The sequence below is a fragment of the Vanacampus margaritifer genome, chromosome 6 (assembly GCF_051991255.1).
Source record: "Vanacampus margaritifer isolate UIUO_Vmar chromosome 6, RoL_Vmar_1.0, whole genome shotgun sequence".
NCBI lineage: Eukaryota > Metazoa > Chordata > Actinopteri > Syngnathiformes > Syngnathidae > Vanacampus > Vanacampus margaritifer.
The window spans coordinates 3,934,263-3,952,270 of NC_135437.1; the positions used below are offsets into that span (position 1 = coordinate 3,934,263).

Sequence of the window (18,008 nt, forward strand, 5' to 3'; positions counted from 1 at the left end):
TCAGCAGTCCCATTCAAAATTTCCGCTGGAATTTTTCTAGTTATTATATATTATTCCACGATTTTTCCGCTAAAATGCGGCCCGTACCGTACATCGCACCGGCACAAATGAGGTATCAAACGATGCGGCTCGATCTGACTCGCTGCGCTATTATTTTTCTAAGAATTCCCAGTTACCTTGGCGACGCTATTCCCAAAAAACTCCCAAATTAACTCCCCATTGGGAATGAATGGGAAAAAAATCACACTTCAAGCACCTTTTTCCAAGACACGCTGCGCGCGCATACGTTATCCGACCGATACGAATTTTAGCTCATTTTGTAGGAATTTTTCCCATCTTTAGCTCAGTGTCGAAATCTTTTTTAAGGAATGAAAGCCCCCCCCCCCCTGTTCGGGTTCAAAGACAGTGGCTGAATTAGCTTTCTCACACACTCTGTTGGCTAATTAGCCATCCAGTGCCGGGAACCAAATAATGTATTTGAAAAAATTTCACTTCAACTCGTCACCATGGCCACAATCTTTTGTCACTAGACGTCAAATTCTCACATTTTGTAGTCACGAGTGTCTTCTTTCAGACAAACTAACTTTTATTTGGTTAAGGTGTCATTTAGTACCTTTATTTTCCCTTTAAGCTCGGACAAGTCGGACCAACTCGCCTATCTCTGCCATGTTAATTTAAGGCGCCTTCCTCTCTCCATTTCTGATAAATCATAAGTTTTCAACCTGCTCTCATTTGGTCATTTTTTATCCGATTAAGAAAATGAGAACATGCTCGTGTTCCCCAAACCCTTGCCGTTCTAACGAGCCATTTCTTGAATCTGTATCTTCAACCGTTAAGTCGTGAGAGGCTCTTCTTTGAGGTGTGCGTCTCTCATTCAATCTCAATGCAATGTGGGTGCGTGACGTCACTTCAACTCGTCACCATGGCAACAATCTTTTGTCACTAGACGTCAAATTCTCACATTTTGTAGTCACGAGTGTCTTCTTTCAGACAAACTAACTTTTATTTGGCTAAGGTGTCATTTAGTACCTTTATTTTCACCTTAAGCAAGAGAAGTCGGACTAATTCGCCTGTCTTTTACATGTTAATTTCAGGCGCCTTCCTCTCTCCATTTCTGATAAATCATAAGTTTTCAACCTGCTCTCATTTGGTCATTTTTTATCCGATTAAGAAAATGAGAACATGCTCGTGTTCCCCAAACCCTTGCCGTTCTAACGAGTCATTTCTTGAATCTGTATCTTCAACCGTTAAGTCGTGAGAGGCTTTTGTTGAAGGGGTGCTTCTCTCATGCAATCTCAATGGAATGTGGGGCGCGTGACGGCTCCAAGTCAAAAATGCATGTGCGCTCTTAAAGTGACAGTGACATATTTTTAGATTATGGTTAACTTACACATTTCTTGACCGATTCCAGTCGTTTAAATTTTAAACTGTTCAGCTCATTTACATTTTTTGAAATACATTTTCAGGGACAGTGAGATACTTTTAGTTGATGTTGATTATGGTTAACTTCCACATTTCTTGAGCGATTCCAGTGGTTTAAATTTTAAACTGTTCAGCTCATTACCAAAGAGTCAGCAGTCCCATTCAAAATTTCCGCGGGAATTTTTCTAGTTATGGGACTGCTTTGCGAAGCAAGCAGGCACATATTGTTATTCTACCTAGGACAGTGGTTTATTTTTCTTGTTGTTATTATTATGGGACTGCTTTGCGAAGCAAGCAGGCACATATTGTTATTCTACCTAGGACAGTGGTTTATTTTTCTTGTCGTTATTATTATTATATATTATTCCACGATTTTTCCGCTAAAATGCGGCCCGTACCGTACATCGCACCGGCACAAATGAGGTATCAAACGATGCGGCTCGATCTGACTCGCTGCGCTATTATTTTTCTAAGAATTCCCAGTTACCTTGGCGACGCTATTCCCAAAAAACTCCCAAATTAACTCCCCATTGGGAATGAATGGGAAAAAATCACACTTCAAGCACCTTTTTCCAAGACACGCTGCGCGCGCATACGTTATCCGACCGATACGAATTTTAGCTCATTTTGTAGGAATTTGTCCCATCTTTAGCTCAGTGTCGAAATCTTTTTTAAGGAATGAAAGCCCCCCCCCCTGTTCGGGTTCAAAGACAGTGGCTGAATTAGCTTTCTCACACACTCTGTTGGCTAATTAGCCATCCAGTGCCGGGAACCAAATAATGTATTAGAAAAAATTTCACTTCAACTCGTCACCACTGCCACAATCTTTTGTCACTAGACGTCAAATTCTCACATTTTGTAGTCACGAGTGTCTTCTTTCAGACAAACTAACTTTTATTTGGTTAAGGTGTCATTTAGTACCTTTATTTTCCCTTTAAGCGAGTAGAAGTTGGACTCTCTCGCCTATCTCTCCCATGTTAATTTGGGCGACTTCTTCCTCTTCATTTCGAATAAATCATAAGTTTTCAACCTGCTCTCATTTGGTCATTTTTCATCCGATTAAAAAAATGAGAACATGCTCGTGTTCCCCAAACCCTTGCCGTTCTAACGAGCCCTTTCTTGAATCTGTATCTTCAACCGTTAAGTCGCGAGAGGCTTTTGTTGAAGGGGTGCTTCTCTCATTCTATCTCAATGCAATGTGGGTGCGTGACGTCACTTCAACTCGTCACCATGGCAACGATCTTTTGTCACTAGACGTCAAATTCTCACATTTTGTAGTCACGAGTGTCTTCTTTCAGACAAACTAACTTTTATTTGGCTAAGGTGTCATTTAGTACCTTTATTTTCACCTTAAGCAAGAGAAGTCGGACTAATTCGCCTGTCTTGTACATGTTAATTTCAGGCGCCTTCCTCTCTCCATTTCTGATAAATCATAAGTTTTCAACCTGCTCTCATTTGGTCATTTTTTATCCGATTAAGAAAATGAGAATATGCTCGTGTTCCCCAAACCCTTGCCGTTCTAACGAGCCATTTCTTGAATCTGTATCTTCAACCGTTAAGTCGTGAGAGGCTTTTGTACAAGGGGTGCTTCTCTCATGCGATCTCAATGGAATGTGGGGCGCGTGACGTCTCCAAGTCAAAAATGTATGTGCTCTTAAAGTGACAGTGACATATTTTTAGATTATGGTTAACTTCCACATTTCTTGACCGATTCCAGTCATTTAAATTTTAAAATGTTCAGCTCATTTACATTTTTTAAAATACATTTTCAGGGACAGTGAGATACTTTTAGTTGATGTTGATTATGGTTAACTTCCACATTTCTTGAGCGATTCCAGTGGTTTAAATTTTAAACTGTTCAGCTCATTACCAAAGAGTCAGCAGTCCCATTCAAAATTTCCGCGGGAATTTTTCTAGTTATTATATATTATTCCACGATTTTTCCGCTAAAATGCGGCCCGTACCGTACATCGCACCGGCACAAATGAGGTATCAAACGATGCGGCTCGATCTGACTCGCTGCGCTATTATTTTTCTAAGAATTCCCAGTTACCATGGCGACGCTATTCCCAAAAAACTCCCAAATTAACTCCCCATTGGGAATGAATGGGAAAAAAATCACACTTCAAGCACCTTTTTCCAAGACACGCTGCGCGCGCATACGTTATCCGACCGATACAAATTTTAGCTCATTTTGTAGGAATTTTTCCCATCTTTAGCTCAGTGTCAAAATCTTTTTTAAGGAATGAAAGCCCCCCCCCCCCGTTCGGGTTCAAAGACAGTGGCTGAATTAGCTTTCTCACACACTCTGTTGGCTAATTAGCCATCCAGTGCCGGGAACCAAATAATGTATTTGAAACAATTTCACTTCAACTCGTCACCACTGCCACAATCTTTTGTCACTAGACGTCAAATTCTCACATTTTGTAGTCACGAGTGTCTTCTTTCAGACAAACTAACTTTTATTTGGTTAAGGTGTCATTTAGTACCTTTATTTTCCCTTTAAGCTCGGACAAGTCGGACGAACTCGCCTATCTCTGCCATGTTAATTTCAGGCGCCTTGCTCTCTCCATTTCTGATAAATCATAAGTTTTCAACCTGCTCTCATTTGCTCATTTTTTATCCGATTAAGAAAATGAGAACATGCTCGTGTTCCCCAAACCCTTGCCGTTCTAACGAGCCCTTTCTTGAATCTGTATCTTCAACCGTTAAGTCGCGAGAGGCTTTTGTTGAAGGGGTGCTTCTCTCATTCAATCTCAATGCAATGTGGGTGCGTGACGTCACTTCAACTCGTCACCATGGCAACGATCTTTTGTCACTAGACGTCAAATTCTCACATTTTGTAGTCACGAGTGTCTTCTTTCAGACAAACTAACTTTTATTTGGCTAAGGTGTCATTTAGTACCTTTATTTTCACCTTAAGCAAGAGAAGTCGGACTAATTCGCCTGTCTTGTACATGTTAATTTCAGGCGCCTTCCTCTCTCCATTTCTGATAAATCATAACTTTTCAACCTGCTCTCATTTGCTCATTTTTTATCCGATTAAGAAAATGAGAACATGCTCGTGTTCCCCAAACCCTTGCCGTTCTAACGAGCCCTTTCTTGAATCTGTATCTTCAACCGTTAAGTCGCCAGAGGCTTTTGTTGAAGGGGTGCTTCTCTCATTCAATCTCAATGCAATGTGGGTGCGTGACGTCACTTCAACTCGTCACCATGGCAACGATCTTTTGTCACTAGACGTCAAATTCTCACATTTTGTAGTCACGAGTGTCTTCTTTCAGACAAACTAACTTTTATTTGGCTAAGGTGTCATTTAGTACCTTTATTTTCCCTTTAAGCTCGGACAAGTCGGACCAACTCGCCTATCTCTGCCATGTTAATTTCATGCGCCTTCCTCTCTCCATTTCTGATAAATCATAAGTTTTCAACCTGCTCTCATTTGCTCATTTTTTATCCGATTAAGAAAATGAGAACATGCTCGTGTTCCCCAAACCCTTGCCGTTCTAACGAGCCATTTCTTGAATCTGTATCTTCAACCGTTAAGTCGTGAGAGGCTTTTGTTGAAGGGGTGCTTCTCTCATGCAATCTCAATGGAATGTGGGGCGCGTGACGTCTCCAAGTCAAATGTGCGTGCGTGAATGTGCATGTTTCTTAAAGGGACAGTAAGATACTTTTAGTTGATGTTGATTATAGTTAACTTCCACATTTCTTGACCGATTCCAGTCGTTTAAATTTTAAACTGTTCAGCTCATTTACATTTTTTTATGGACAGTAAGATACTTTTAGTTGATGTTGATTATGGTTAACTTCCACATTTCTTGAGCGATTCCAGTCATTTACATTTTTTGAAATACATTTTCAGGGACTGCTTGCGGAGCAAGCAGGCACATATTGTTATTCTACCTAGGACAGTGGTTTATTATGGGACTGCTTGTGCGCTTCGCAAGCAGGCACATATTGTTATTCTACCTAGGACAGTGGTTTATTTATTTTTTATTTTTTTATTATTCCAGCGATTTTTCTGCTAAAATGCGGCCCGTACCGTACATCGCACCGGCACAAATGAGGTATCAAACGATGCGGCTCGATCTGACTCGCTGCGCTTTTATTTTTATAAGAATTCCCAGTTACCATGGCGACGCTATCCGACCGATACGAATCTGTATCTTCAACCGTTAAGTCGTGAGAGGCTTTTGTTCAAGGGGTGCTTCTCTCATGCAATCTCAATGGAATGTGGGGCACGTGACGGCTCCAAGTCAAAAATGTATTAATGTCTTAAGTAACAGTGACATATTTTTAGATTATGGTTAACTTCCACATTTCTTGACCGATTCCAGTCATTTAAATTTTAAACTGTTCAGCTCATTTACATTTTTTGAAATACTTTTTCAGGGACAGTGAGATACTTTTAGTTGATGTTGATTATGGTTAACTTCCACATTTCTTGACCGATTCCAGTGGTTTAAATTTTAAACTGTTCAGCTCATTACCAAAGAGTCAGCAGTCCCATTCAAAATTTCCGCTGGAATTTTTCTAGTTATTATATATTATTCCACGATTTTTCCGCTAAAATGCGGCCCGTACCGTACATCGCACCGGCACAAATGAGGTATCAAACGATGCGGCTCGATCTGACTCGCTGCGCTATTATTTTTCTAAGAATTCCCAGTTACCTTGGCGACGCTATTCCCAAAAAACTCCCAAATTAACTCCCCATTGGGAATGAATGGGAAAAAATCACACTTCAAGCACCTTTTTCCAAGACACGCTGCGCACGCATACGTTATCCGACCGATACGAATTTTAGCTCATTTTGTAGGAATTTTTCCCATCTTTAGCTCAGTGTCGAAATCTTTTTTAAGGAATGAAAGCCCCCCCCCCCCCCCTGTTCGGGTTCAAAGACAGTGGCTGAATTAGCTTTCTCACACACTCTGTTGGCTAATTAGCCATCCAGTGCCGGGAACCAAATAATGTATTTGAAAAAATTTCACTTCAACTCGTCACCATGGCCACAATCTTTTGTCACTAGACGTCAAATTCTCACATTTTGTAGTCACGAGTGTCTTCTTTCAGACAAACTAACTTTTATTTGGTTAAGGTGTCATTTAGTACCTTTATTTTCCCTTTAAGCTCGGACAAGTCGGACCAACTCGCCTATCTCTGCCATGTTAATTTCAGGCGCCTTCCTCTCTCCATTTCTGATAAATCATAAGTTTTCAACCTGCTCTCATTTGGTCATTTTTTATCCGATTAAGAAAATGAGAACATGCTCGTGTTCCCCAAACCCTTGCCGTTCTAACGAGCCATTTCTTGAATCTGTATCTTCAACCGTTAAGTCGTGAGAGGCTCTTCTTTGAGGTGTGCGTCTCTCATTCAATCTCAATGCAATGTGGGTGCGTGACGTCACTTCAACTCGTCACCATGGCAACAATCTTTTGTCACTAGACGTCAAATTCTCACATTTTGTAGTCACGAGTGTCTTCTTTCAGACAAACTAACTTTTATTTGGCTAAGGTGTCATTTAGTACCTTTATTTTCACCTTAAGCAAGAGAAGTCGGACTAATTCGCCTGTCTTTTACATGTTAAAGACAAAGCTAAAAGCCCCCCCAAAGCTAGTGTCAGGTTCTCAAATGGCTGCTTTCTTCTTTATCTAATAGCCATTTATTGTTAGCTCAGTGCTCTAAGTAATTACTTTCTTGGGAATGGACTAACTACTACTACTACTACTACTACTGTACAAAATCCTACAGCATGAAACGTCACCTTTTATTAAAGGCAGCATTCAATGTGGTATTTATAGACGTCAATCAGATTTGTGTGTCTGAAAACAGAAACCGTGTGAGACGAAAACACGCTGCAGTTTATTTGTGCCTTTATATAGTTATTACGTGTTCCTGTGCGTACGTGCGTGTGTGCTTGCGCACGAGTTTTGAGCAAATAGCTGTGTGAACAACTGTAGCTGGTGAAACTTGTGATTAGTCTACACAGCTGCAAGACTGAGGTCATGACTGGCTACAGTTAACTTGTCTCGCTTACTGCCAGTCTGCCCCTCTCTATGCACTCTACACTCTTGTGTTTTAGCAAAATCATCTGAACGTTTTTTAATGAATGAGCTGTCTTTGAATCTATTAAGGCTACCGATGATTGGGCTAGCCGATCATGCTAGCGACATATGATGCTAACTAGGGTGTGCTAAAAAAAACAAAACAATATAGGAATATATACTGTAGTTGCAGTCCTAGTTTTTATAACACACTTTAGAGGTCAAAATCTTTGGGCATTACGATTACAATTCAGGGGATACAATGCGGTTATAAAACAATTACTGATGCATATTTTATTTATATATGTTGATGCACTTTTTCCACAACACACACTCAGCATTTATCACTTGGGGGGGAAAAAATCCATGAAAAATGTTTCTGGATCAGAAGCTCAACCGTACATTCAGTCTTCAGCAAAATAATTTAAAAAAACTGTTACATAAATGTAGAATTCTGTACCTATGGCTCAATTGTATTTTCAAAATGTAAAAAAAAAAAAAAAAAAAACTACTTCCAAAAGTATTAACTTTACTGCAGACCAAATTCTTGGCACAGAATATTCCTTCAAACATAAATACATACAAAGTGCTTTCAACAGGTCATTGCTACAAAAACCCAAAAGACGGGCCGCTAGTCAATTCAAATGTGCTTAGCTAGTGACTATGAAATAGCGTTGGGATGGTTTGGTGTACCTGGGCTCCAACGTGGTTTGCAAGCAGTGCTCGAAATCCCTCATTTTCCGCTACGGAATAAGGATGCAAGTCTTTGGCAATAAATGGCCCGAGGGCCATTGTAATTCACTTAGCCTTTTCTGATGAGGCTGGCAGCTTTGGAATTACTTCCTCGATTGTTCTCTGGTCGTACCCACAGGAACAGTAGCCATCTCCCTCACTCCTCCATTGGGTATAATTGAATCACATGACTTCTCATGTTTGTTGTTACAATGTATTTTATTTTAGCGTGACACCGCTTACATATAATTATCCAGTTCACTTCCTCTCCTGACATTGTAGAAGCTGAAGTGGTTTCCACACGTCTGCTTTTAAATGTCATGTTTGTTGTCATCGGCATTGCGTGTATCAGTGTGTCACATTTTGACCAGGTATGGCACTGGCGGTAAACCGGAAGTGCTGCTAGCATTAGATGAAGGAAACTTTTTTTTGCGCCATACATTATAATAAAAATATAATTTGGATTTTAAATGTGACTGGACTGGTGTATTGCGATACGTATCTTATCATGACCTCTGTATCGTGATACACATTGTATCGTGAGGTTGTTGGCAATGCACCTTTATCTATTTAAGTGTCTAGCTGATCGCATTCTTGTGTCAGGACAACATCAAGCTGTTTCCGTGTGTTAAGTCTTTCAGGCCAAAACAAAAAATGGGTCACTATTAGGGAATTTTCAATAGCCGTACAAATTTGTACTGACTTGTTCGAACCCCGCGTCTGAAGGTGAGTAGTGGCCCAACACAGCAGCGTAATGGTCACGGGCCATCGTGCCACCGTTAATGTCGAACTCTGTATAACAATTTGTGTTATGTAAATTTTAAAGTAGGGAATTCTTAATATCTTTGTAGTTGTCTTTCAAACGACTTTGTGACTAGTTCAATTCAATTTTGCTAGATGTCTCCCCCCCCCCACCCCCTCTTTTTCTGAATAGTCACACTGCTACCTGAAGATAAAGTAATTTTTCATATTGCATGTGAATCTAGCTGTGGACACTGCATGTGGTGTGCTGTGCTCTAATTAGTCAGATGCAGTCATGTGTGGCGGATGAGCTGATGAAGGCGTACCTTCAGGCAGGAGGCCATCTGTAGGAACCATCACCAACATTCAGTGATGATGGCAATCCACTCCCTGGTAGACCGGCAGTCAGGGAGACCTAAAACATCCAGTTAAAAAATAAACAGTAGTCTATTTGCTGCGTTAATACTACAAACTAATAATGAGTAGAATAATATTAACTTTCAACAATGAACAATGCATATTACAATTGACAGTAAACATGTTGCACGTCTTTTGCATTTTGCCTTGCGTTGGTCTGCCATTGTCTTTGACTTTCCACTTTGACTATATCCTTGGCTGTATTCGCAGGTATTGGTCCAGTGCTGGGCCTCGTGTTCATCCCTTTGGTTGGCTCAGCCAGTGACAACTGCAACAGCAGTTATGGAAGAAGAAAGCCCTTCATCTGGCTGCTATCTCTGGGAGTCCTCCTAGCCCTTTTTATCATCCCCCATGCCGACATCCTGGCTGCACACCTTGCCTGGGGAGGACGCACTTTCCAGGTCGGTGACTTACTAATTTAATAGATCCACTTTCTACGTATAGCTTGTCCGCCCTGAGAGCGGCAGGTGCGCTTGACCTGTCCTCCACCGATCACCAGCCAATTGCAGAACCTAATAAATTGTTAGTCATTTCTTAAAACAAATGTTTTCCGGTTTGAGCATGCTAACATTTTATACTTAAAGGGGAAGTCAACCCCTCAAATTCTTTACAATGGTACATTGTCTGGGCCCCCACTACAGTATTCTAAACACGGCATTCTGATTAATATTACGTCTCTGGAATGTGAGATAAGCAGCAAAATCGGCCTGTTTTTATCCATCTAAGGAGACTCACTCTGCCTTTTTGATTTTGACACACGTACATATGTGTGGATATTCACATTCGTCAACATTTATTCTCTGGGCATTGAATCGATTGGAATTGGACTATTTTGTTTGTCTTAGTACTGTTCAACTGACATTTTGCTTCTCATCTGAGAAGGCTTCAACAGTTCATGCAAGAAGGCTTGGTTAAAGATGTTTGGAAGTGTAGGCAGACCCCACCTAGTGTTAATTTCGTCAACAAAAACTAAACAAAAATAATTTCGTCAACACACATTTTTCACCGGATTAAAACTAGACTAGACTAAAACCCTCATTAATAAACAATAACTGGGACTAAATTAGTATGCATTTTTGTTGACTAATAAAGACTAGATGAAAATGTACTTCACTTAATAAAACATGAACTAAAATCTTTGGACATTTTAGTTCATGAACTTTTAAATACGAGACGAAAATGATATAGTTTTGTAAAATCTTGTCTCTGATAACTGTGTGTCACAGTGACAGACCCCCTTTCAAATCTGCAGCTAGTCAGTGCAACATGCACAAACACATGGGACAGACAGGAGGGTGGATTCACGGTGGAAGGTAAAAGAAAAAAAAAGAAGTAAATTATAGTTATAACGTAACATTTATCCAATGGCTATAACGTTCCAACAATAATGTTAATCCGACCGCTAAATAATGCTGGCTAATTTACTAGGTTGTAGCATGGAGCCATAGTAGCCACTTGTTGATATACTGTAATTGTGAAGTTGTTTTTCATCAAAAAGATGAGAGAAAATTTTATGTGAAATAGTTTTAGATCCGAAATGTTCAACATTATCTGCTGACAAAAAAATATAAATGATTGTCCTGACTAAAACTAGACAATTTTTGTTAACTAAAACTAGACTAATAATATTATGTTTTCTTGGACTAAAATAAAAGATGAAAATGATAGATTTATAGCCGACTAAAAATTGACTAAATAAAAACGGGATGAGGTTGACTAACTATGATAAAAACTAACATGCGTGATTGAAACTGGACTAAAACTGAGACTAAATTTAAAAATGGCGGATTAAATTACCACTAACCCCACCACTGGAAATTGTATCATTCTTTGTATCACAAAAATGACCATCGTTAAGATGCCTGGCAGAGAGGTGTCTGTTGGTCATTAAGCTGTTGGGTCGGAACTCCTTCATTATTATTCCATTCATTTTTAAAAAGGTTGGAGCTACATCTGCATTCACAGAGAACTGTGTTTTTTTGTTTGTTTTAGTTATTTATTTGTGCTGAGAGCATAATTTTCACTTTAGTTGATGGGTAAGCTTCACCACAAATCCAGTGAGTTTGCAGTCTTCTCTTTGCATGAATGTAAATTTGGTGTGCAGACAAGTGACAGAAATAGTAACTACTAAACACAACATGTAATGAAATCAGCTTTTGCTTATGGGTTTCAGAATTAATAAACCAGACTGCAGTACACCAGTATATGTGATCACTTAAAGTAGTCTTAGGCAAATTATGTCTGAAAGATATGCTCCATTCTGACCTGGTACATTAAGGGTCTCAGCTATTTATGTGCTACCCTCGAGTTACGTAATTTGAGGTCAGATCTGCTTAGCTCATTTTTCAGTTTGAGTAAATTGAAGTTTGATTGGTTTCTCACCCCAAGGGACTTGCAGTGAGTTTGTCTTGGACCGGAATGAGACCATTTCTCATCTATCGGTATTATAGCCTGGTAGCATAGACGTGTCTTTAGGAAATTTTCATCTGTAATTTATTGAACGTGCTAAAACAAAACACTTCTCATCACAGCTTTCTTTTAAAGGTGAGAATGGCAGGTAGTTTAAGAGTTTTCAGATTTATTTTCCATTAGATCACGCTTGAATAAATCCATCCCTGCTGTGAGCAGCAGCTGAATCACATCTCCATATTGAGAGCCAAAACAAGAGTACTGCATGTAGAAAGGAAATCCTTGAAGCAATGTTTTCTTAAGGATCATTAATGTAAAATGTTCACAAATGGGACCTTGACATGGAGCAGAAAGCAGACCAAAGCATTTTTGCCAAGTTCTATCCTGAATTCTCATTCAGTGGGGTGTTATGAAGAGAAATGTTGTTACTGCTTTGATCGTAAATAGTTATTTATGTCTGTGACAGTAGCCACAAATAGTCCCTGAGCTGAAGTTTGGACACCTTTTGCTCTCAACAAAAGCCAGTGCTTGTTCTGGAACTGTACCCCTGAGACTACCAAGGACAATTCCAACAAACCTGGTAGTGGCCATGGTCTTGACCAGTTGAGATAGTCCGCATCCAAGTTAGTTTTTTTTTTTTAAGTTCACGCTTGACCATGGGAAGAAAACTATTAACTAATTTGCTCCCAGAAAAGTATAAATACGTTCTATTTTAAATATTACCATTGTCTCAAAAACGTATTTATAAGTTTTCTTTTAATGTTTTTTTTTTTTTTAATGCTAGAGCATACAGAAGGCTTTGATGCAGCCTCTGGACTGTAGAGAACGGTTGAAGCAATGGTAGTTATTACAAAAATGGCCAGCAGGTGAGATCAACCAGGGCATGTTGCAAAAAGCTGTTTTCCCCACAGTTTTAAACAGATTTGTGAATAATGACGAAACTTAGCTATATTCTAATGCTGATTGCTGCAAAATAGATAGAAATCTAAAAAAATTCTGATGAAAGAAGAGACTCTAATCTTTCTTTTAATAGGTTCCATGTTTTTATAGCAATAGAACACAATATTCTGTTTCTATTTCTTGCAAAATCAGTCTTAATCCATTAAAACAGCTGCGAGCAAAGGGGGTTGCTTCAGTGAAAATGGCTGGGAGTGAATGAGTTAAATGGACTAAATGATGCTTGTGTGAAAGCACCATCAGATATTGGAACATTACTACAACTTGGTTAATCAAAAGACCTGTTCAAGTTCAACATGGTTTCTTTGCCTCTCTGTTTTAGGTGGGTTTCCTTATCCTTGGAGTTGGCCTTCTTGACTTTTGCGGACAGGTTTGCTTTACGCCATTGGAGGCTCTATTATCCGACCTGTATCGAGATGGGGAGGACTGTAACCAAGCCTTTGCGATGTTCTCCTTCATGGTTAGCTTGGGAGGCTGCGTGGGATACTTGCTACCTGCACTAGACTGGAGCCACAGCCTGCTCTCTGTTTACCTCGGAGGCCAGGACCAGTGCCTCTTCTTTCTCCTCATCCCTATCTTCATTTCCAGCATACTCATCACTATGAAAGTTTCCAAAGAACCCTCCAGTGCTATGAGTGGTTCGCCCGGGGCCGCAACTTTGCTGGAGCCTGGAGCTGGTGCAATGGAAGCTGGTCAGTGTGGTGTGCCTCGCTCATGCTGCTACCTGTCTAAGTTGAGGCTGATGAAGTCTGGACCTCTGCTATGCTTCCTGAGAACATGTTGGTCCATGACCCCCGCCATTTACAGGAGCTACTGCCATGTCCCAAGGGTGATGTGGCAGCTCTGTGTGGCTCAGCTCTGCAGCTGGATGGCGGTAATGTCCTTCATGCTGTTCTTCACAGTCTTTGTAGGCGAAGGCCTGTACGGTGGAGTTCCCAGTGCGGTACCAGGAAGTGTGCCCAGACAAAGATATGATGAAGGTCAGATACATTCCGTTTTAATTTTTTAGTCTTTGCAATCACTGTTATGTTTGAATCGAAAACACTTTTGCCCTTGGTACTGTGTTATGTTTTTTTCTTACTGTCCAATGTGCGACTGCCACTGCCAAAAAGGGTTTCAAGCCTTTTATCTTAACATGTACACACACAACTACATTACTAAAACTGTTGATGCTATTGCGTCATTAAAGAACTTAAACAAAAAAAAAGTGGTCAGAAAGTCAAAGAGACTCTAATCTTTCTTTTGGTAGATTCCATGTTTTTATAGCAATAGAACACAATATTCTGTGAGCCTTGCAAAATCAGTCAAAATCCATTAAAACAGCTGGGAGCGAAGGGGGTGGCTTCAATAAAAATGGCTGGGAGTGAATGAGTTAAAGTGTCACAGAGTGGTTTTCTAACCGTACAGATCATTCTTTTTGGCTTTACCGGGCTCTAGACTGTGACCAATTGTGTGCTCACGGTATGCATAGAGAAACAACCAAAAAAGATTGCACCGGTATGACAAGCCTTTAGAGGGATAGGGTGAGGAAGTCACCATGCGTGAATGCGTTTACAGATGCTTCTGTCAGATAGGGCTAAAACTAAACCTTCCACCAAGGTGCAAGGTCAGGGGAGTAAGTCAGGAGAAGCTTCAAATGTTTGAGGGGAATGAGGCCATCGCTTCTCAAGATGTCAAGTTGACTGACACGTGTCAAAAATGAACCACTTGTGGGGCTAAATTATAACTATCACCACAATTGTCCACTTTGTTTTAAAAGGGGCTAAAATCAAACTCAAATATCAACACTGTTACTTTTGACAGTTTTGCAGATGCAAAGACTATCGATTGGTCCATTCTAAGAGTCTCTCACGCGTCAAGCATGCCGCGCAAACATGGATTGACTTGTAGATTTGTAAAAAAGTGTTGACTTGCTAATGAATAAGGTTAAATAACTAAAAAAATAGAGTAGTAGAGCCATTAGAATGTTTTTATTTTCTATAAGTGGCCAAATGCATTTGACAAACCTGCAGCCCAAATGTTAGAAACAGGTGGTTGCTTCGAGAACCGTGAGCCAGCTTTATAGCAAGAGATGCAGCCATTCAACATGTTGAGAAAGCAGCGTTTTGAGAAATGTTGCTTTTTTTAAAAAGGCTGTGCGAATCTTAATGTTCAGATCTTTATTATTAAGTGAAATTTTTGTGAACAGTCGGTTTTATTTACATTTTTTTCTTTATCTAAGATATTTTATTGATTGTTCTGCATTCCAATGCCCACGTTCAACGTTCTTGAGATTGAAAAGATATTTGCTTTTAAAAAGCATACTCGATTTAAGATTCTATCATAGGATCATATTGTTGAGCATAATAGTTTCTGGGAAAACATATTGTTGTAAAAAATGTGCTATGTGACAGGTCTAGATTGAGGCCATCAGATATGGAGTGAGAATAGCTGGAGATGACAAGATAAGAGTATTTAAGAATTCCATTAATGTTTAAAGCTGCGCTTTGTAACTATTTGCCTACAAATATCTTTACAATAGCCTTTTGATTTGACCATTTATGACAGTCTCAAACATCTTGTAATGAGTAAATTAACACCTCAGCTGTTCACAATGGTACTCCTGCAAGCCTCTGGCCAATAGTTTTCACACTGGATTCGGGATTTCCGGCCTATGTCTGCGACTAATTTGGCACAAGTGGCAGAATGCTTGATGGGTGGTTTACAAGATGTGTTTACAATGCTAACTACTTAATTGCAGCATTTATGCAAGTTATGCAAGCTAGGTTTGCATTAAAAAATATTTAAAATCAGTATACACTATTGTTGTCTGAACATTTTGCACAATGAAATTTTAAATAAATATTTGCTAGGTTTATTACTTCAATTAATATTGTAATAGTCCATAATGACTGAAAGAAAGAAAAAAAGATGACTTTTTTGGGCCATATCACCCAGCCCTACTAACTGTGAACCACATTTATAGCAAAAGAGATGCAGCTAGTAATCAAGTCAAGAAAGCCGCATTTTGAGAATTGTTTCTTTTTGATAGGCTGTGTGAATCTTAATATTCAAATCTTTGCTTAATTTTTGTGAACATAGCCTGAGGCTGTTTTATTTATATTTTTGTCTGTCTGACATTTCATTTATTGTTCTATATTTCACTGCTAATGTTCAATATTCTTGAGATGAATAAGCAATTTTTTTCTCAATAAGGACGCTTGATTTAAGATGCTCTTTCATAAGATCAGCATTAAAAAAAACATCAGTATTGTTTATCATGATAATTTCTGGGAAAATGCATCGCTGAAAATGTGTTACGTGACAGACTTAGTTGAGGTCGCCAAATATAGAGTGGAAATAGCTGCGGTTGACAGGATAAGTGAGTGGCAATTTTGTTCAAAAGTCATAACTTACACTGACCCAAAGCACTTTCAACACCAATACTTCTTTTGGAAATTACTTAACTTAATTATGATCGGATGTTTAATTCATCATTTATCAGTCAATATTACCTAAAAAGACTGGCAGCAGCTTTTGTTTCTAAAGAAGAGTGAACAAACATCGGAAAATTTAGGTGCACCCATCTTTTGTGCTGGTGCACCAACCAAAGGTGCACAAAATGAATGTACACAAAAACAGTGTACATTCTTTAAATTTATTTATACCAGTTAGTTGGAACAGTATTTTTGCCCTGAATAGATTTTTTTTAAATTTTTTATTAGGACTAAAAATATAAAACAAAATAAATAATTATTGATATCGGCACTTTTCAGTCATATCGCCCAGCTGTCTCTGTGTTGACCAGATTTGTAATCATTAACCAGTCAATAATGTCTAAAATAAAGATTTAATAAAACAAGAATAATAAATATTTAACCTGTAAAAGTGCGGTGTTAAATGTGATGCGGTCAAAAATGTTGGTGTACCAGTGCAAAAAGCTAGACTAGAGTAGAGATGGACCAATTTTTTAGGCTGTTGATGATAGTAGTAGTCCAAGTAGTCCAATAACCGATATTCATTTTGAGTAAAAGAAAATTATTGGTGTCAAAAAAATAAATAAAATACCAACTCCAATTCTTAATAGTCTTGAAACATGTTAAAGCATATGTTTATTAAATTTTTTGTCTCCCTCCACCAACACATCTGATTTGATGAACAGGATCGTTATCAGGTTTATACAGCGCTTGCTGATTAACTGATCATTTGAGTCAGCTGTGTTGGAGAAGGGAAATAGCAAAAACAGGCAGGGACAGTAGGTGGGTTTCCAGACACCTATTTTAATTCAAATTTTCAAGAATTGCGAAAAAGAAACTGAATGGAAATGCCAGAAATTCTAAAAAAAAGGCCCAAAATTCGCAAAAAAAGTTTTTTACGCTTCGAGGGGGTGGTTTTCGAAGTGTATCGAAAAAAGGAAAATGCGCATTTGGCGATGGAAACAGGTTTTGCGACTACAGGACCGGATGTACGTCTCACGTTTTGACCAATACCACGTCACACGCACTTCACAATAAATGGCGGATGATTAAGTAAGATATGTTTGGGGAGAGGAAGAAACACGATTCTTTTTATAATTAATTAAAGAAAAAAAAAACATTAATGCAATTTTAGATGGCGTTATTAACATCAGCTCTCAATGTAATGACACATTTCACTTACATGCGGGAGGGAAGCCAACAAGACTAACTACTACTTCTGTTCAGTCCGTCAAAACCAACATTCCCCACCTGGAACTCCTCATTGTCCCAAAGTTCCGTCACTACAACGGCATCTCGCGGCGCATATTTGCAAAAGAAGAGCGGATGGAAATGGCATGTCCGTTTTGCGCATTTTCACAAAATTCGCCTAAAAATTTCTAAACATTTGGATGGAAACCTGACTAGTGGCTCTCGAGTGTTCCCTACCCATTTCAGATAATAGACATCTTTGTTTTAAAATTTAAGCAAAAACATTCAGGGACCTCTAGGATCATCAGCATACCTTAAAAAGTTAAATGAAAAATTTCAAATAACTAATAAAAAATAGTAATTAAATAAAATAAGCAAAAGTTTTAAAGTGATCCTTTATCCGCCATCAGAATTTTTTTTTTTGAAAGGCCGATGCCGATATGGGTCAAAATGTCGAATATCTGCGACGATAATCGGCCCGGCCAATAATAATCGGTCTATCCCAAGTCTAGAGCCCTGCTTAACTTTCTCTGTTTTTTTGAAGTTAAGATTCTGTATTTGTCCTTTGACAGGATCTCAGATTAATAGTTGTGTGGCCAGCCAAGTGGGTCAGACTTGAAGGCACATTGCTTAAGAAAAT

General features: G+C 39.0%; 1 protein-coding gene across 1 annotated transcript in view; it reads left to right on the top strand.

Annotated features, from left to right (window-relative positions):
* Nucleotides 1-18,008, top strand: part of LOC144054118 (solute carrier family 45 member 3) — a 54,972-nt gene that overhangs the window by 34,431 nt on the left and 2,533 nt on the right. The window contains exons 3-4 of the mRNA XM_077569223.1: nt 9,567-9,757; nt 13,045-13,702. Coding sequence (XP_077425349.1) covers nt 9,567-9,757; nt 13,045-13,702 — 849 coding nt within the window. The remainder of the gene's footprint in view (nt 1-9,566; nt 9,758-13,044; nt 13,703-18,008) is intronic.